Here is a 22081-nt window from a genome sequence, read left to right as displayed (position 1 = left end):
CACTTGAATTAAATTAAATCGAACGATTGTTTATTGTATGTATGAATTTTACTTGGAATTTTATTTTTGTCCGTGTTATAACCTTAAAGCAGATTCTGACAGCCAGGTGACATTCTCCGTCAGTTTTAATTCTAATACTTGCCACTTGGAGCTCCACTTGACGAACTTTTTTTTCAAGGTCAGGATTTATTTTTCTTATGGGCTAGTATAGGAGCGTTATGGCCGTATCGGAACGAAGTGGAGATAGATACAGTTGGCCGTGCTTTAACTTAAAGGCTGATTGACACAAAAAGTGTCAATAATGTCATTCAAAACAAATTTAATCACATCAATAATGACAAAAATCCGAGCAAAAATCTTTATGTTTGTTACCTTATGTTAATTGGGTTGTTAATTATTTTTTGCTCTCTGGGGTACACATTTATTTGAAACAATAATTTGTATAATTTGTAGGAAAGACTGAGTTTTGGATTGTTTGATTTTTTGCATGGTTGCCACCTTAAAATGATTCCTTCCAATCACATTAATATGAAAACGAGACACAACTTTGTATAACTTGGTGTATCAATTACTACGAGTTACAGTAATTGTAACACGTTTTTGATGTTTGTTACATCTAATTCTTTCACTTGGTTTAGATCAGACCTGATTTTTTATCGCTACATGAAAGTTACCGTGTTTTTGTAATTGAATGAATATCTCAGCAGTTGCGTTTCATTGGTCGTAGGTTTCTTGTCGTCGATGTCTTTTAATTTGTGGTTCCATGTAAAATAAATTCCCAAATACAATCGTTCGACTTGCAAATGAAGCATTAACAGATCGCTCGACAAGAGTTTCTGTGAATGTTTCTAAATGAGACGTTTTCACAGCAATGTTCCAAATTTTATTATAATCTCTGGAAGAGGCTCGAAACGAAGTTTGTAAGCAGAAGTTTCTTGTCTTGGAATTTATTACGTCGTGGGAATATTTTTATTATGTTATCGGACGACAGTCGCACTTTAAATTCCAACTTTCAGAAAAGTGATCGTCTGTAATTACATTTTAGAAGGAAATGTACTCTTTATTGAAAACAAACTAGTATTTCATCGCTCTGACGTATTTAGTTCGTCTTATCGCGATTATGTGTACATACCTGACGCTCCACTCCTGGATACATCTTTCATTAATTCAGATGTAGATAACGTACACCTAATTACGTTTCAAAACACGCAACTGGATCGTTAAACAATTGTAATATTTACCTGCCATATTGTAATTAATTACAGGCACTTTTGATTACGCTATGAAAAAGAAACAACTCTCTTCCCCCTCCCCCTAAATTATCTCATTTGCTTAATACCTTCACGCTGTGCCACCGCATTAATAAATCCACCTAGTTTTTAATACTCCTATAATTTCGAGCGAGAAACGGGTTGAGAACGCTAATCATATCGAAATGTCTTTCATGAGGTCCTAAATTAATATTTTTTCGACATTTGGGGCGTAGCTTAACCGAATTATTTTCCGAGTTTTGCGATCTTAATTGGTTATCATGTTTAAAGACCAAAATATCAGCAAACCCTTCCTAGTTGAAATTCCACAATTGCGCTGTTAAGCTGTTTGAACGTCTTAAAGCGCTTTATGAAACGGTGAGATTACCCCCAGGTGTGCGAGCTGTTGTCGGAGTCTGTCTTAATCCCGGTTACTGTTTATGTTCCAGATCCTCCCGAGATCACCACGAAGCCTCGCAACCTCCAAGTCAAGGCCGGTGGCATAGCGGCTTTTTACTGTGCGGCCAGAGGTGATCCACGACCTGTCATCCAATGGAAAAAGAACGGGAAAAAGGTGTCAGGTAAGTCCAACACAACAAAATAAAATTCTAGATAAGAAAGAAACTTGGACCAGTTGTTGTGAAATGGTGAATGCGCCGGGATAAATAAATAATTTTTATATAAAGAGTGCATGTTCTGTAGTTTTCTTGAAACGATTTGGTATTTCCAAGTAGTTGGCGGTATTAACATTTGATGTGGGGTTTTTGAATGTGGAATATTACTGACAGCTCTTCTATTTTCAAAGCAACCTGTTGGAAGGGCAAAGACAAAACTCTTGGAAATAGTTGACGAAACTGGATAGTTGCGTGCAAGTTTAATCTGTCCCGTTTTATTCGTCCTTGCTAAACCTCTACTTTGCAAAGTGCTTTAATTTTACGGACTTAATGAGAAAATTCCATGACCCCCGAGATGGATCAGTGACTTTAATCAGTGCGTTCGGCACTGTCCAAATTATAATTACTACTCTAGTTGAAACATGCAGAATGAATGAAAATATTGTTTTTGTCATCTTTTGCAAAAAAATTAAGTGATAAATGCTCACTAGAATAGATAAAAGGAGAAAAATTCGATTAAGAGTTATGTATGTGACGATTTTATAATGAGGTGAAATATTTTCACTTAAGAAAAGTTTCAATCCGCTCGCTAACTTTGTTTTTATTCTCGAAGTAAAACAGGATAATTCACTAATAATGAAGGTCGGGGTGAATTCAAAGAGGTATAAAAGTGCAATCAGAGTTGGAAAAGAAGGAAAAAGAACAAAGATTATGTTTGACTGAGAAGCGAGATATTACCGTCTTTTTGCTCTCTTCCAACCACTTCTAACGAATTTTAACGAAACATATTATTTGAGCAAAATCTATCTTTGATGGTAAGATGAAACGGGAGCTCTTGGGCAAAATTATACGATACAATTTGCAACTAATTACTCGGCTCGTTACCGCCAAAGAAAATCTCTCATTACATAACACAAAAATAACATCGTGTGATCATAATAATAAGTCGGTAAATATAATAAGATAAGAAACAAAAGATCAGACAATTTTGGTAATGGTGGACTTTCGTTTTAGGGATTTATTTTGATAAAATTGTGGAACAAAGCCGAACGAGAGTTTGTAACTTTTGCTTGATCCTGACCGAATCCTTGCTATCTTTGAATTACACACGCGATAAGTGAAGTGCATAATCAAAAAGTGCACTTTTAAGCTGTAACATAATGTCTCTGGTAAATTGTCAACTCACTACTACGCTGTATGTTATACCTTAGAAATATGAAATTAAAATTCTCGCATGAACATCCACACATAACAAGCGACATTAATACGAAGAACATTTTACAACGCTCTTGCGGTTTGTTTAAAGATTTTGTTAAAATCGTAACGCTGGAAAAGACATTTCCAGTTCGGTTCCCTTTGTTCTTTTTTACTTCAAGCATATGTTGTAAGAATAAACTTTGAGAGCTGATTTGCCCGCGGCCGTTAAAGTGTTCGATTCATAATCCTGCTACCTTTCCAAAGCCAGCTTTCGTATGTGGATCACGTAGTGAATTTGAGGTTTCCTTTCAGGTTCCCAGACGCGATATCAAGTGAAAGAATTTCCAGACGGTGGATCTATACTACGAATTGAACCTGTTAAAGCAGGAAGAGACGATGCCAACTACGAATGTGTTGCCGAAAACGGCGTCGGGGACGCCGTCAACGCCGACGCCACGTTGGTCGTCTTCGAAAGTAAGTCCATTATTTATTTCACATTTTAACACTATAAAAGACAACAAAGTTGGACAGTTTATTGTGTGCAATTCTTTTGGATAGACCTTCGATCAATAATTATGTATGAATTACATATACCTAAAGTTATGGTTTGATGCATTTTCTATAATCCGACCTGATGAAGTTATATTTGAAGTTATGGTTTGGGGCGTTTTTTATAATACAACCTCATGAAGTTTTTCATGTTTTGTATTAATTTAATGCATATTTCTGATCATTTCTTTGATGTATTGACATAGCGAATATTTGCAAATTTAAAAAAATCTTTAAATTCACTTGATTATTTCATCGCAATAAATTCAAAAATAGAGTGTTAGATAATAAAACGAAAACGCATGTGTTAATAAACTTGTTCATAATAATGGTATTTTTTTTAAGTCTTTTAGTGTAAAATTCGCTTGAAAAATACCTTTTTTTTTTTCAAACATGAGTAAGCGACGTAGAAATGAGACCTAAAGTAGCATTTTTGAAGCAGCGGATATTATTCGCAACAACCCAGAAATGCTGTACTGAGTGCAAGCGATTTATTAGGCTCAATAGCTTCTGACTAAACAGGTCATTGCGAAGCAACCATTGGAAATATAGAAAATTAATTTGATACTGTTGCAAACTACTATCCTACGTCAAAGGTAAATTTACCGTCTTTATAATCCAAACCTAAGGCTTATCTAATTGTAATTCGAACATGAGGGGATAAATAACTAGTTGGAAGCTGCAAATGTAATTGCAAAAATAATTGCAGAAATGTATTTCGCGAATATCTTAACCTCCCTTGTAGTTGTACTTTAATAAATCATTAGAGAGCCAAAATACATAACAATGTATTAATTTTATAAACAACTTTCGGAACAATTCTCGCAAAGTTTAAAACAGCTAAACTCATTTTTTCATCCACAATTTTGGTACTTCTATCGAACATGGTATAATTATTATATGTATGTCGACAGATTTGACAAAATTCTGTGAATAGTGAGCGGATTCTAAGTTCGCTTGTACGGTTTAATACCTATCTATTTTGCGGTCCCATTCGTATTCAGATTGTGAAACCCTCAAGATCACTGACCACGAACGACCAATTTAATAGTCTTGATTTCTGAACAGTTACGTTTGTCGGTAGAGAAGTTCGCTATGATGTTTAAATGCCTGTTTGCGGGCAAGGAACAATAGTACTTGGTCCTTAATACATGCGACCGGTCGGAATTCGGAAACAAATAACTCTATTAAATCCTTCCCCTTGCCAGAAAATAGTTGAGTTAAATCAAATCCCGAGCTTTCAATTTAATAACGTCGTCATTTTCTATTAAATAAACCACACTTGATCCTATGTATAACGTTGTGCAAGTCTTTGTATAACATCAACCATTTGTAGTTTTAGTGCACCGTTAGCGTAATATGTGTAATTAGTAACGGTAATTTATTAGAGCGACATCTATTTTAATAATGGTAATGATCAGGTTTGACGCTAAAGGAGACAATTACATTATTGCCCGGCTTACCAATTACTTAACTCGTTTCCATTCCGAATGAAGTTTTATTAGTTTTTATTTACTACCAGACTATCACTATAGTAATACATATACCGATTCCTAACTTTTTACATGTCAGGAATTATTTTTTTCTATTTCTTGGCTGGGAAGCGATTTATGGTAGGATTGCCAACGAATAACAGAATAACATTTTGTTATTTAAATCAAGTTTGAATAAATTAGTACAAAAACAGAATTTCTCTCTTCGGTTGTAATATACTATTGCAAGTCTTTTTTTAATTTGTGCTTCTAACAAAGCAACCGCAGGAAGGGTTGTTGATTTTACTTTAATTGAAGGTAAAAAACTTACCATTTTTGAAGTTGGAAATTGATTCGTTAATTATTGGACTTCACATATTACGCTTAAAATTGTTGATTCCTCGGCATAACTCTTGAAATCAGCCTCAGTATCGTTCCAATAAATCAGCAAGTGTCGAGACGTTTTTTTTACGATGATCTAACTGAAAATAGATAAACAGAAAAACTGTCATTGTGTCGACTTCGGCAAACTCTGCGCCGATATTCTTTCTCTGCGGTGCCATAAAATTTTCGCAACTTCCTTCCAATAGTAATAATAGAAACATCGCTTCCGATCCAAACTTTAAACCGATCGTTTTTTAAGAGAAAAAACACGAGAACGTCTCGTCTGGATCTTTAACAAAGTTAGTTTCAAAATTAAATTAAATTAAAAATCACTAATTGATTCAAGAGCTCGGTTTAAGAACGAACCATTTGTAACTTAATGGCGGCAAATGTTTTCACTTTCACAACAATCCGCGCGCCGGGTCGGATTCATCAGTCTTCTTTTTAATTTTCTTCATGCTCCACTTGCGTCTCCCATTATTTGAATCTGATTAAATTATTCTCTGCCGATAAACTCAGTAATTAACGGAATGATCATTACCCTGCTTCTCAAGCTCCGATCAAAGTCAGATATCTGTTCCAAACACATTCTGAATCTTGGTGTGGATGTAAACTTGCAATTAATCAGTCTCACTGTTTTCCTGACTCGAGTGGAAAATCAACCCCTTCTTCCAATGCCACCAATCCCCTCAAGAACGTTTTCTTCTCGGGTCGCACGCGTTCATTTCTCGTCGAGCACTTCAATTTAAATTCTTTTATCATTATAAATAAATCGCGTTTTCGCTTTCCTCTCGGTAATTGCTTTGTTTTTTGAGCGGCAGCGGTGACAAGGGGTCTGACAGAATACCAACTATTCGAACTGACAGCGTCGCCCTTGGACGGGATGGCATCATTTACATAAGACTAAATTGTTTTAAGATCAATGCAAAATTTTCATTGGTAATGGAAGAGATCTATTTCTAAAAAAATCTGTGTTGTTCTCTGTTGTATTGTAGACTGTTATAAATTATTCTTTTCTCTAGCGAAAAATTTCTCTTAATTTTAAAGGGAAACTTGGGACAACCTGCGTATCAGATTCCGAGGTCGAATCGAGGCCCGGAGTTAAACCGTTAGGAAAATAATTCACGCCGGTAAATCGGATATGGGAAAAGATTAGCGGTAATCCAGGAAAATGGCTTTTGGAAACACTATTTTTCAGGTGGATCTTAATAGGGGGGAAAAAGGGAACATTCGAACTACCCTGCGCCTCCTCGTTTTCGACAACATTAACTATTAAAGCCAACAGATATTAACGTACGGTTCGCTAAGTTGAATATTTCATAGGGCTTACCGCCGTTCATAACTTTGTTTACCGGCTATATTAGGGGTGTATCAATCACCGGCGTATTCTCGTCGTTGAAAACTTCCCGATTGGTACTCACGTATGCAAGAAAATTGCCCTAGGCGATAATTAACGCCGAGAATGCTGAAAAAAATAAGAATATAAGAACGAATCTGGGACCAGAGTTTAGGAGCGGCCCCAGTATGCCAAGGTGAGGACTGTTGAATGTCGGCAAGTGTTTATTTATAGAGGGCTTGAATAAAGGAACAATTGTAACACTTAACAGGCAATGCAATGTGTTCTTGAGATAAACCACATCTTACACTGGGGTAATTTATAGAAAGTGTAATTTATCGTTCTGATTTAGAGTCAGAAAGTGTGCTCGAGATAAAATTAATTATTGTTGAGAATCTCGTGAGATATCGCGATACTGCCCGGAAATACACAACGACGGAGGTAGCTAGATGATGGGGTGGCAGGGGTACATGATAACTCTACCATCTCAGAGGAATGCTCTATAAGATATGCAGTTTAGCTATATTTTTATATCACAGCGTACTGTAACTCTTGCAAACAATAGACAAGAAATAATTTTGTAAAATAGCATTGTGTCGTGGTAATGTGATACGCTCCCGCCTATTTGCGATTCTTTTGACAAAGGTATAGTACCAGTTTATTAGGTAAATATGAGGGGTGACTGGTACACATTGTTTGTTAAACGTCTAGGGTAAATTAGTTTCCATGTCGTTTAAAACAATTGTAGCATAGAAAATGGAAGTGTCAAATCCATTCAGTAGGATGGGTTAATTAAATATAAATAGCGGTCGGAGGCTCGATTATGAACAATTAATCGCTTCAAAGCTGACAATAGATTCGGGTTTAACTAATTAAAATCGTGACATTAGGTAAGCCGCCGAAACGTTTAAAACTCCTGGAATCTAACAGTCGTTCTTCCGATTACAGCTTTTGCCGGACTTGTCCCTCATGGGAAATAAAGCTTTTCGAAATTGTGATGGAAAAATACAGAGGTAGTCTTAACCTGTAAGACAAACTAAAGAATAATTGAAGAAGTCTCTAGTTGAACGAACGATTATATTTATTTATATACCCGAAGAGACGTCAAGTAACGATGAAGGGTCGACTCTGGGGAATCTAGGACTTCTCCATTAAGATTTTTTCACAACAGTAAAAACAAATCGAACCGGACACAAAATGGTTATCCCTACATAAAAATAAATGACGCTCACGCGAAATGCTTTTTTATAGCGTGCAATAAAAGTAAAAACGTAAATTTTAAAAACGTCGCAACAAATGAAAAATGAAGCGTCAACATCTACCGGAAATATAAATTCCGGGATAATCATCCGGTTTGTGTATTTATCGAGACAAGATCGAGTAAACGCGTCATAAATATTAAAAAGTTGTATTGCCTCCACACTTGTTGCAGGAGACACAATGTAGTAAAATAAACACGTCGAAGGAATAAGAAGTGGGAAAAACATTTACATACACCGGGACGTTTTTAGCTAACATTTTTTTTTGTATAGTTTGTGAGCTCATGTGATTCTCTTTTAGGATGAAACGTTTATTTGATTTTTTCGCCTTTTTTCCAAAAATCTTTCACGACTCCGGGCTGTCATGATACATTGGCCACGGTAAAAAATACGAAAGGCGTGCTAAAATGTAAATGTAGAAAGAATAGAATGAAAGATGTTATTTTGAAATGAAGCATGCGGCGCGAATGTCAGATGTAGGTAGCAGATATGAAATAGTGCCGGCACCCTACTTATGAATGTAAAGTAAAACAGTTCGCTGGGGAGGACAGGACCGGACCGTGAACTACGACGCCTCTCACCGAAAAAAAGAGACACGCCCTATATCCAGGCTCCAAGATAATTGTTAATATCTCATTTCTCTGTTCATATTATGGAAATATAATAAAAAATTGATGAAATTGTATTGTTTGACTTTAATTTATTTCGCTAACTTTTGTGTACTCGTATGTATCGAAAGGCATTTTAATTAATTGTTGAAAATAAATAATTTTTAAATTAAAAAAAATAATTTCCAAGATCGGAGAATGTTAGGCTACTGTTTTTTTTGTCGAAATCCGGTTCTGTTTTTCTGGCCTGTAAAAGGCGTCAATCTTCAGATTCCGGGACCGGCTTTCCGCCGTCTGGAATATGTTTGGTTGCGTTTCGGCGTTCTGAATAGAATTGACTTTAAAATATGATTCGAACGCGACCAATATTTCTCTGGAGCCGACACATATTAACTCCGAGGCGGAAAACGTTACTCTGGAGCGCCCTCTCAGTATTAATAAACCGGGGGATCCTCCGAATGTGGAGTTCGTTTAGTCTGTGGTGACATCGGGCAACATATGCTCCGGTATTTCGCCCTTTTAATATTACAGCAACGCTCGTCGACAACGTCTTTCCTTGAAATTAACACTTACCAATTTATGATGCGCACGTTTATGTTATTGTACGAAACGACGATGACGACGACGCTTTTCGATAAATAATTCCGCAATTGCCGTCGAATTTCTCGATCTTTGATGCTTTCGTAACTCCACACGTTTCTGTCGGCGATGGATATGAAAAGAAGGTCTCCGGTATCGGCAGGGGCGGCGGCGCCTTTTGTACACAAAAGAGATGCGTCATTTAAAATTGAATTCTTTATGGAATTTAATTTGGGTGTTTGTATTGTCGCCGGAAAGTTCTGTATAACAACGTGTTAATCGCATTCTGTAAGAGATTGGCTGCAGTTTGATAGTTTGCGTTGGCTCCGCCACTGCAAAATATGCGGATGTGAGCATTATATTAAATTTGACGGAGTTGGGAGTCAACACCTGGTGCTGAGGCTGCTGAATGGAAGCCCGCCGTCGTCGTAAAGCCTTTGAAGCATCTACATGAAATGGAGCAACTTGAGAAATTATCGATCTGCTTTTACCTACTTTATTCCGGCGTATGTTTCCCATTAAGTAAGTATCGGGTTTCACGAGGCGACGGTGCTTCGCAATAATAATTTTAATACGCAATAAATATTAAAGCACAGGAGAATATAACAACTTTTCGACTTCAACACTGTTCGATGACAGCTGCCGGTGTCGGAAACTGCAAAAACATTCTATTTGTACGTGGAGAAACGTCGATAGTCACGCGAAGAATTGAAACTTGGTAATTTCGATTTTTCATCGTTTATGTTGAGAGCGAAATAGTCGGCATTAGCTGTTTTGGAGTTGTTTCCGGATGAAATGGTGGATGCGCTGGGACAAATTGCTTATCCATCGAAACGCCGCTTGTTTTCTCGACCGAAACTACTAGTGGAACAAAAGTAAAACCGTCCCTTGAGGCTACGCAATTACAAACTCTTCTCTAGAAGAAAAAAGACTATGGAATCGGCGGAAGTTCTCTTAAATTTCCTATCAAACCTCGGCAGTCACTGCCGCGATTAGTAATAATAAGAAAATTCCAATTCCAAAGTGATAAAAAACGAATTTAGTTAGGAATAAAGGTTTTTCTTACGTATTTAATATAACCTAATGCATGATTTTATAAGAATGCAAATACAAATATACAGCTATACAAATACATCTAATTTTTTATCAAGATTTATTAATGTTTAATTGAAAAAGTTTTCTAGCAATATTGACTAGACCAAATATTTGGTTTTGTCGATGTATTTAATAATATAATAACACTACCCAACAAATTTTATTTTTTATAATGTGATTGATCTATTGACACGTGTATCAGGGTACATTAACATTTCTAATTACGAATTTGATAAGAAAAATTCTTCATCACGTACAGATTTTAAGTTACAGCAAAATAGTTTTCTCAAATTTTATCGTAAAAATTCATTTTCATTCATTTCAAATAGAAATTAATTAAATAGACGACGAAAGAAATTAATTTACTTTCACTAAACAAGAACAATGTTGAAAGATGTACGATAAGATTGTAACATAAATTTGTTGTAGATGAGTTTTTTGCAAAAGCTGACTTTTTTTGTATTGTGTTTTAACTTCCCTTATCAGGAACCAGCAGTAATCGCCATCATAGCTGGATCCCATCTCCCTTGGTACCTCTTTTCCATCGTCAATATATCCTGGTGGAACCTTTCCCCTTGCTCGTCACTTACGGCACCCAAATTTGGGGGAAAATAATTTAAATGAGAATGAAGAAAATGAATTTTAAGTGTTTCGTTTTTCGTCGATTTTGTCGAACATACTTACATATGATATCTTAAAACACCTAACTCTAAAATCTGACGTGCTTTGGAATTTTCTTTATCATTTTTGAGTTTAGCACATAGAATTGAACACAAAATAACTTCTCAGTCACAAAATGCTTGTTGGCTAGTGTAATTGATAGTACGAGTATAATACAGTGTAATATACAGTATAAATACTGTGAACAGTCAAAGCTGAAATTAGTGACAATTTAATTAGCCGCTGCTTAGCTTATATGTCCACATCAATTCTGAACAGAATTATAGGAGTAACCTTACAGTAATAGGGCAATTTAACGAATATTGTAATGCTTGATATCGGAAATGAAATAACGGCATACATAGCACGTTTTAATGTTTCCGAACTTCACCAGACATAAGCATCAACAGAATACACAATTAGCGAAAAAAAATGTCGTAAAAGGCATAGAGATGCGTTTAATGGTTGATAACAATGGCAATGAGGTCTGAGGACGTACATAAAGAATGAATAATACGTAACGACGGTCAGGAGGGCTGGATATGGCGCCTGGGGCGACATAAATCCACTAATTGACCCCTGGTCGCAGCTGGTCGAACCGCAAGCACGACACCGGCTGCCGACGTGCGATTCCCGCGATGCATATCTCACAACCTCCAACCGCGTTTCCATCAGGTTCATGTCCGTGATAGGCGGAGACTGCAGCAAATGCACAAACGAGTACCTATGTGCCGTGTGCATTTACACTTGCATTGTTCGCGTACATCAGAAGATTAAAAGCTTGAACCGGAAAAATCCTAAGCGCAGTTTACTCCTTCGGAGGAAAAGGATGTCTGCAGGCCTCCATTAGTGTAATTGCTGAAACATAACTCCTACCTGTGCGGGGTTATTAGCATGTAAGTTTGTCTTGGATTTTTGTTTAAATTGTAGCTACGGCGTTGTTTTTCCGTCCGGGGATAAATCTTGAAACCGGATAATTCATTAAAATATAAGCATTGGTAATTTAGTTGCAAATCTAATCCCGAGTCGTTCTGCCCGCCGGTATTAACTAATTAATAATTGTCTAGATAAATTTGCGAGATACCGGGATGATTTAGGGGGCGCAATAAATACACATGCGGTACAGTTGACGTCGAATAAATCTCTCAGTTATTTACCCAAAAAACGTTCGGAATATCTTATTGGAACCGTAGAAGAAGCCTCTCTTGCGGCCTAAGCGAAACACTCGGTTCTAAATGTCTTATGAATAAAAAACAACCGGTTATATTTGGCTGCCAACCGATGGAATTATGCACAAGTTACCGAATTAAAACCGACGATAAAATGTTTTTTTATTCATAAGACGATGACGTGGATACAAACAAAAAACTCTGAAGGGTGGATCCTAGACTTTAATAACAATGAGTAAATGCCACAAACTCACTGTGCCACCTTTTTGAACTTTTTTACTTTTTTGAAGTATCTAACTGAAAGTTCAATAAATAATTTTTACACCTAGCGTCATGGGTCTTGTCAAAATTTACGAAAGAAAAAAAAACGCAACGAATAAAATATAATATTCAGAGAACTTGTTCCTTATAGAGAAAGTTTTGACAAGCCATTGAACTCAGAAACGTGTCGCAGTCAACTTAAAACGAACTTGATGGAACAAAAAGTGAAAAACGAATTAAAATCGAAACGAATCTTCATGCAAATGTCTGGACTCGGCAGGCGCGTCCAAAATAAACCTGAGGCCTAATAGATACACGAGGCCTAGTACAACAGGGGGTCCGGATAATTCCCACGGATAATGTCTTCGTTATTTGCAAAGTTAGCTACATAAACTTTATGAATTGTGGGGAAAGTTTACTAAACTGTCATAAATTAATACATCCAATAACACTATTTCAGTTAAACTTTTCCTAAACATTCATAGAATGCTCCGCCGCCAAACGTACACCTTCCTACAATATGTCATTGTTCATAATAAAGGCAAAGCAAATTTACCTTAAAACAGGGGTGTAATGTTGAAATAATTTACGTGACTTAAGCTTGCAATTGTTCTTGGAATGGTACAAGCAATAATTTCATCGATTTGTATACTTTCCTGATAAATTACTTCTTTTTAGCTTGAAGCAAGTCTTTATTTTTTTATTTACTAGTCAAATCTAACGAACGCGTTCTGTTTGTAGTAAAGATCTTTTGTTTAAACACAATGCTTGTTGGTTATGTAGTTGTTTCCATTTGAAAAGAATAATCGATTAGTAATTATTTTTATTATGCGTGCATTATTCGACTAAATACAAAACTAGGAAAAGTTTGCCCAAGGGGGATTTTCCTTTGGGCGTTAATTATGAAGCTGCAGTGGTGCATTAAAAGTTTCGACTTCAAAACTACAATCTATGTAAGACTTCCCAGATTAAATCGAGTCTCTATCTTGGTCCTTGCTTTCTTAATATACCGCCAAAGTTGTTGACATTTTACCGTTTAAGTCCAGAACAAAGATAAAACTTGACTGGTCATATTAAATTTTCAACAGTTAAAAGAACCGAAACGGTGCTGAATATGTGTCGAGTTACCAAGGGATTTTTCTCGGAAAACTTCAAGATTTATACCTACCGGAAGGTATCAAGTTTGAACATTTTTCAATCGGCGATTACAGCTCCTCAATTTAATCATATTTTTTCTTGTAAATTAATTGGGGATGTATGTCACGTATTTTGTGTGTGTCGTAAATCCTTATATATTCACTTAGCTTCCGTAATAAACAAAGGGCGACTCGTGTTAAGCAAGACTAATGTATTTTTAATGCACAGCAGCTTCACACGCGTGAAAAGTAATATAGAAAATTATATAGTATTATTCTTAGTTATTATGATTTTTGAATTCCTTCGCCACCTGCTCCAAATCGAAAACACTACTTTCTTAAACCGCACCCAATTATTTTCGGCTGACTTTTCTTTAGGTCGAATTCACATTAACTATTGCCTATTTAAAAATCTTGAGAACATTATTGCTAGTTTTCTTTTATTGATATTCTTCATTTGTTCACCACGCAGTTGTGCTCGATTGCTTTCAATGTAGGCGGGCGTTATATTTTTAAGCCTACGAATACAATTTTTCGTGCTATTCTAAGCTTCTTTAATAAGGCATAGAATAGTACACTCGTAGGTAGCAAATTAGTGTCTGCTTTGCATGTTTGTGCTTGTTTAGTAAACACAGTCTTAACGGTTTTTATAAGTTGCCTTTATAAGAGTTGTTTTCAGCATGGGGATACCTCCGGGTTCACTCCCAAATCCTCTCTTCTTAGATAGTTTAAACACTGAGTTAATTACAGCAAATTTAGCTAATAGTTTTCTTTAGAAACATAAACAGCAACCCTTTTGCATAATTAAATTGTTTTTCTTGCGACGCTGTTACAAAAAAATTTAGCAAAACACGATTCCAAAAATATACTTCGATAATATAATATTGATTTCAGTGCCGGATATACATCTCTTTGTTTTTTGCTCACGTTCTCCTCGTGATAATCAGATAGTTTTGAGGCAGCCCGTGATGATTCAAAATCCTCCGCTTTTTTGCTTCCTTAACCGGGTCACAATCAATTTATGTGCAATAAATTTGAAAAACACGTTACGATTATGCTGCAGGTGCAATTTATTTATTTTTCCCTGATTCATAAAATATTAAACCCACATTGACAGTGTATCCATTTTTAAAACACATTATTTAAACCATCGAAAATACATTATACAGCGACGCGATAAGTTAATAATATTGTTGATCCGACCAATAACGGTTCAGTCTCGATATATTTATACTGTACTGCCAATAAATACGCTCACATTTATTGAGAGTACAATGCATTTGTAATACCTTTTCCGTGTTGAAATAATGCCGATAATCGATCCTGATATTTTCGTTAATTATCTAAAAAGTATCATCAAAACCACTCTTTTGTTCTCTTTCCAACCAACCGTCATTTACACACGAAAAATGAAATTGTCAATTTATTCCGTTTCCAGTCGAACGGTCAAGGCTGAGCCACAATAAATCCACCCTGCTTTGAAATTGAAATCAGACAGGACCGTGCCCGAAATTAACACTTTCCAACGACGCCCCCAAGTCATCCAATTAATTTATTTGCTTTTCACTCGCCAAAATTCCGTAAAAAAACTTTTAATTTAGGTCGTGATTCCCGCCGTCACGCGGATTAGTCTAATGGCGAAACTCTGCTGTCCCGTTTAAGAGAATAATGGGCCGGCGAGGCACATCTTTATGCAGGATACAGTGCCGGCGGTAAGAGAAAAACATAAGGGTTGAAGGTGGCCCTCAGGCATTAAGATCGCGCGTGGCCGATACAACGAACGTGTGCTAATTAATTACCTCCTCGTTGGCCCGTTCCACATGGGAACCCTGCATCTTTCTTCCTGGATCATCTCCAGACCCCAACGATATGGACGGTAAGGTAGTTAGCACGCTCTTTGCTGAGACCTGTCTAATGGAAAGATCCTCGCCAGTAATTATTCGAACTTTACCTGTTTCGAAATAAGTGTTAACTCACACGCCCACAGCCACGATCAATTTGTTATCGTTAACCGGACGATTAATAAACGTTGATGAATAAACCGCCCGGCATAATTAAGGGTGAGATTTCGGGTCGGCTCTCTGATAATTTGATAACAGGAGTGGGTGGGGGCCGGCATAAGAAGGGAAGTTGCGGCAGATGATTTGTATCAGGAGTCCAGAGCAAATGTTACACGAAGCTAGAGTAGACACAAAGAGACAGTGCTAACAATAGAGCGTGATAAACCCATTGTAACCGCACAATAGTCCATCAACATGACACTGGCAGGCAACCTACGGCCCTGCAGGACGGCGACGCTTCTTGCTTCTCCCGGATTAAAGAGGCGCATGCATATGGGGCACAAAACCGGAAGAAAGGTCTTCGCCTTGTTTTTGACGTTATCTGCAACGGAAACTGCACCCTAAAAATTACCGAAGGGGGGCTTTTTTAGTTTGTTCATGGTTTTAACTTTTATTGTAAATTTCAAACTGCACTCTATCATAGAACAGAGCTCATTGAATAAATATTTAAATGACGGATTATCATTTTGTTTGATGACATTATGCTTTACTAATCAATTTATGTAAAATTATTGTTGATAATAGTTGTACTCTGCTTGCAATCGACATTCACCAATTACTTTTTCCTATATTTTTTAAATTGTAATACTGTATTGATCTACATATAAAAGTACCAGTGTGGTATTTTATCAGCATTGAATAAATTTAATTTATATGTTTTATTACTTTCCCTACCAGAGAACACGCAACTAACAATCTGAATTATATCTAGAGTATAAACGTTTCTTAAAACGAAATTATAGTTATTTCGGAGTAAGTCATTTACCGAATTATACTAACCCTTTGATTAATAATAAAATCTTGTTGATAAATAAGATATTTTTTTTGTTTTAACTTCTTCAAAGTTGGTTTGTTTAAGAGTTTTAAAAATTTCAAATCTTGATTTACCAGCACAAATTTACGAGTATTTAATTTCGTATTCTAATATCTTTCATAAAAAAATTTCAAACCTTTTCAAGACGTAGCGAGGCAAACGTAAAACATTTTTTCTGTCACGTCTTGATAGACGTTTATAACAATTAAGTAACAACAGATGGCACATGTGGTTGTCGAGGAGTCGACTGAAAAGATTAAATCCATGATAAAAATCCATGATTTATGAGCAACTCTCTTAGGTAAGGTTTGAGATAAACATCCTTTTTTCGGTAAACTTGTCTTCTAAACAGCAATTGAATTTAATATTAACTATCTTTTATATTAACAGTTGCTTTCGTTAGTTAGGTCAGGTGTATTTTAAAATGCCTATTGATTTTAGGAAAGCGCATAAACTGTCAAACTCACGTTATATGTATTTTCAGGTATACCTACATATTCATGTGAGAGATAATTTGAGCTATAGATTTTGTTCATATTTTGCTAGAAATTACCAATAATTGAGGACACTGTTTTATACTTTGTAATTTAAATTTTTGTTATAAATTACATTTTTGAAATCTAATTACTTCCATCATTTGCAATTAACTGTATTATTTCAACTTCCCATATTTTATAAAAGCTAATCATTAACGTTTATTGCACATTGCGCTTTAATTAAGTGTTACTAAATTGCGGCTTTTTTGTCCCTAACTGCAAGTAGTAAAACAACTGAATTTTTAAATGAATTTTGCGGTTAAACCAACAGTCAACAAAGTGGAATTAGTTTAATCATGGGGTATCGAAGTGTGTATACAAATATTTGATAATAAAATAAAGTAAATAAAGTAAGAAAAAGTTGATTTATTCCTTAAGTTTATTATTTCTGCTTTTTTAGATTTTCATCAATCATCAGTGTGTCGATCGGAAGATTTCATTGAAGTGTTTAAAACTTTAAATTAACTAATTTATAGAATAAAAAGAAACTTTCTCTTTGTTTTAATTTTTGTACATATTTTTATAGACACTTTGACTTGTTTTAAGATTTTACGACTACAAGTAACTTAAATAGTTAAACTAATATATAACATAAAGTTTAGACACTTGAAGTTTCTATATATGTAAATAGTTACGACTAGACATAAATTCAATATAATTCTCAACATTGTACTTAAATTTTGTCAGATGCTACTTTATAATCCTCGCCAGATTTCTGAGCTTTTAACAGTGTTACAAAAAATTTACTTACAGAAGATTATAGCAGATTGAATGTTTCTACATCTTTTCTTTGGAAAATATACAAATTTACACTATTTATTTATTTATGAAAGTTATTGGAACAAAGACTTAAGTGCATTTTTAGCTTAGATACGATTTTTTATTTTTATATATGTATAATTTTGCAGTTTTTAAGAACGCACACTTTATATGGGTTTCTAAAGACCACTCATATGTGGGTATTTTTACATCAATCGACGAGTCTTGAGATAAGAAATTATTGTTACCATTGCGCCAAAACGCTAACTTTATAAATAAAGTGGTTATTTGCAAAACAAAATTAAAATGCTGCCATTTACTTTGCTTTAGTTGTAAAGAGAGAGGTAGATCTCGCTTTAAGATGGTCCTTAGAGTGACAAATATTCACGGAAAAAATTTTATTGTAGTAACTTGTTATTTGTTAAAATGATTTTAAAGTTTTTTTTTATTCCTGTTGAAAATTAAATAATAATTCAATAAGATTAAATTTGTCTACACCATTTTTCACTCTCATCTTTATTAGGTTGAAGAATGGTGGATGCGCCGGGTTTAAAATCAACCAGACCAAAAATGATATTTAAATGGTTTTTAATTGTTTATTTTGACAATAATTATTTTGTCAATGTGGTCCACACGCAAATTGGTTAAATTATTATAAATTGTTTTTGGACATACTGTGTACCAAGTTTTATTAATGTTTTATGAGGGAATTTTAATGGTTTATAGTTCAATCTCAATGGTGTCTAAATTTCGACAACACCAAGAGTAGCAATCTTAACACGCTGTAACAACTTTGTTCTATTTTCAAATAGTATAAATAACAAGTAATTTATTTTTCGGTGTATTTACGGTTACTTAAAAAACTCGTAGTAAATGAAACGGAATTTTCTTTTATCTGACCTATTTATACCTTCGCTTGTGCTCTCGGGTTGAGTTGAAGATTCATGTTATTGCAGAAATTTGTACTTTAAAACTGGCATAGTAGCAGTAAATTAATTTTTTCTTTCCCATTCGGCGAGGATGATTGAGACGGTCGTTAGGTATTTATTTCGTTCCCGCCATCCTACCTGGCCACCGTTTCATGAACCGGAAGCGACGATAAGGGATGAAGCGACAAAAGGACAAAACGAAAGTAATGCGTAACAGTTAATTTTACTTTCCCGTGATACGCTGGCAAACGAAATGGCAATTATTTTACATTAGAGCGTACTCGGAGAGCCGCAATATAAAAGCCCTAAGATATATCGCGAGAATAAGTTTAAATTGCGGTTTAAGCTCATTTTTATTTGAAATGTAAACGCGCAATTTGCTTCTTTTTGTTGTTGACGATATAACGGTGCTCTCTCCACGTAAATAGGCACTCGCTTGCTAACCTTTCAATGGTCTGTTTTGTGCGTGTGTGTATAGGGAGTCTCTTCGTGGAGAAAACGACCTGAAATAAGCGTCCGTTATTCATTCTTCTCGAGATAAATAGAAAAAGACCGGGGTGCTTTTGACTGGAGACGAAAGTGTACATGCACCAGTAGCGGCTATCCACGTCAAGGATGACTGCCAAGAACATGATTTGACATGAAATTTTCTCTCTTATTATGTTTAGTTCTGTAGCACAAAATAACGTCTAGACCAAAGGTTGTTTATTCAGCTTGAACACTCTTATGTTTTATTTGGACGCAAAAACGGCTAGACTAATTATGTTAAATGAATGGAACAGATCCAGAGACTCAGACCTCTCAAAACCATCTGTCGCACGTAATAAAAAAATTATGAAGTTAAGCTCCTGATTCATTGGTCATAGCAAAAGGCATATGCTTATAAAACAGCCAACACTGTTTAATAATTATTTGAATTTATAGCCCTCTGACAGAACTTGAATTGAAAAATTTCTCGGCTTAAAAAATCTGAACATAAAATATAATTTTTATTGAAACAATAAATCATTTAATATTCTGCTTCCGGGGCACATTCTATATTAAATAATTAATCTCTCTCCCGATTTATTGAAATGAAATCACCATATATATTTTTAATCCAAAGTGGAAATTAATACATGAATTTCTGCTCCGTCGATCGGTAAAAATGATCGATTCCGGTGAGACCGGACCGCGTTTCCGGTGGGATAGCGTCGAGCGTTTTGATAACCAACAACTTTATAAATCTCGATAGGGTCAAGAGTGGAACAATTTTGTATTTTTCGTTGAACTAAACCGAGGCCCTGAAATAAATTTATTCGGTTTGTAAATTCCAACGGAGGGCGGGTAACGAATAGCTTTCCTGACCCGCGAACAAAACTGGACTTTAGGTTTCCTCTGATTTATATTGTCTAGAGTTATACCGGCAGAGATAGCGGCTTTAAGCCGGTTTCGATGGAATCTGATCGAAATTCAAGACGCGTAACTTGCACACATTGCCAAATTAAATAAAAAGTTCAGATTTAAACAGCACTTCGCGGTGAAATCCGAGTTATAACCAGTTCCAGGGAGTCTTTTCAAACTGGTTTCAGACAAGCAAAATAAAAAATTTCACCGGGGAAGTGGTGTAAGAGGTTGTATGTATGTGTGTGTGTTTTTATATTTTACATGATGAATAATATGAACCCATTAGAGAAGCTTTTAGCTTCCAGTAGCTTAACGTACAGCGGTTATGCCTTTTTTTTCGTTGAGTGTAGAAACCTACTTTTTTTATTCATTGAATTTCCGGAAGCATCTCTTTCGATGAATTTTTCCTGACAGATATAATATTTTTTATCAACTGCATGCAGTTTAACGATCTTAAAATATGACATAAGTATGCAATAAATATTGCATACTTGTTCTGATTTTCTGCAAGAATTGAAAAGCTTCTGAAGTAAGAGCCTCATTAGTTCATAATTTCAACACTCATGAAACCGGATCGGTTTGAGGCCAATGCTTGGAGTAAACGTAATCGGAGCTTTATTTCCTAAGCATCCACGCTGATCCACCAAAGAAAAAGAACCTGTCCTTAATTCACATCTTTGGGGTAGCGTATTTATGACGCGCTAATGGTCCAGTAATCCCATGACAGGTTTTGCAACCGTTAATTCGACTTAAAAGCACTTTTAATTTATGAGTAGAGGGTATTAAAATTTTTAATTGTTATGTTTCTTTTGCGACCTAAAAGCTTTTCTTATTTATGTCTTTTTAAGGAAGTTTCCGTGTACAATTTTTAGAATCCGTAAAATATAAATTTATGCTCGGTAAGTAAAATATCAGGGGCTCTCCTCTCATGTTTTATGCATCTATTTATTGTTAAACTTTTCGCGGTAATGAACGGATCCGACGCGGTAAAAGCGTGAAATTTTCCCAAGCCCAGAGGTGTTTAAGCGGGTCCTCTTTGAATTTTATTGCAGTGCAAATCTTTAATTTAATTTTTATTTACTCTTTGCTATTAATTACAAATTTCCCCAGACTAAAGTAACCGTTGCGTAACCTTTTAAAAATAATGACAGTTTGACATGGTTCGAGTGGGTGTTCTTTGTGTAGGTTCATCTGCAATCTGATTACAGTTAATTAGTTTAGACGCCATATATAGCCAGACTGCTATTATTAACGTATAAACCACAGTTTGCGGGGAAGCTTAAATTTTCTACAAAGACTGAAATGTATTTCTTTGTGTGTTTGAAAGATCTTCGTATAAATTATTAAATCAATGAAATAAGATTTTTACTCTGGAGTTGGTACGGGATAAGCCAACTAAACAGTAATTTACTTAGCGTGCTTCAAAGGCAGTTGCATATTGTGTATAATTTAGAAACAAGTGCAAGGTGCTTTTATCGCTAAATCCCACGTTTTCCGGAGGATTATGCCATAAGCAATGAAATTATTTTACATTATTCATCCTCCCTCGTCCGTAAGGTGAATCTAGTCGGTCGTAAATCCGACTGTTTTACTACCAGCAAGTCTGAATCGTGAATTTTTGTTATTGTTGAAATCTTTCTTTCTCCACCAACACCTCTGTCAGAGATTTATCTCTCGAAAATTTGGGTGCCTTTTCCATCCAATATTAACAGTCACTCCCTTTCGGGTGGCTTTCTTCGTTGACATTTTTTACAAACGTAACATACTGGATGAATATTTCCTATATTCTGAGGAAGTGAATGTAAGTAACCACCACATCGTCCTTCTGGATTCTGTGTTTGAATAATAGCTCGGCTCGTTAACTAAACCTTTCACATAAACGCTGCTGACTACGCTATCTTTCCTACGTCGGGTGATACTGCGACGTTGGATTACATCTATATTTCATAATGACACCGTGGGCAAGAACCACTGTTGACATTAGCTACACAAGTCTCAATTCTTTAAAAAAAAACGTTTATTGGTATC

The 22081-nt window shown here is 35.5% G+C and overlaps 1 protein-coding gene across 8 annotated transcripts in view; it reads left to right on the top strand.

Moving 5' to 3' along the window:
- LOC123014944 (tyrosine-protein phosphatase Lar) overlaps positions 1-22081 on the top strand; it is a 225594-nt gene that overhangs the window by 183692 nt on the left and 19821 nt on the right. For all 8 annotated transcript variants that reach the window (XM_044414279.1, XM_044414284.1, XM_044414283.1 and 5 more), the window contains 2 exons: positions 1700-1831; positions 3374-3535. In XM_044414279.1, the coding sequence (XP_044270214.1) occupies positions 1700-1831; positions 3374-3535 (294 nt within the window). The remainder of the gene's footprint in view (positions 1-1699; positions 1832-3373; positions 3536-22081) is intronic.

The sequence above is a fragment of the Tribolium madens genome, unplaced genomic scaffold (assembly GCF_015345945.1).
Source record: "Tribolium madens isolate multiple individuals breed KSU strain unplaced genomic scaffold, Tmad_KSU_1.1 Scaffold_97;HRSCAF=244;Tcas5.2_LG3a, whole genome shotgun sequence".
In the NCBI taxonomy this organism is placed as follows: Eukaryota; Metazoa; Arthropoda; class Insecta; order Coleoptera; family Tenebrionidae; genus Tribolium; species Tribolium madens.
This window is presented reverse-complemented; position numbering and strand designations above follow the sequence as displayed.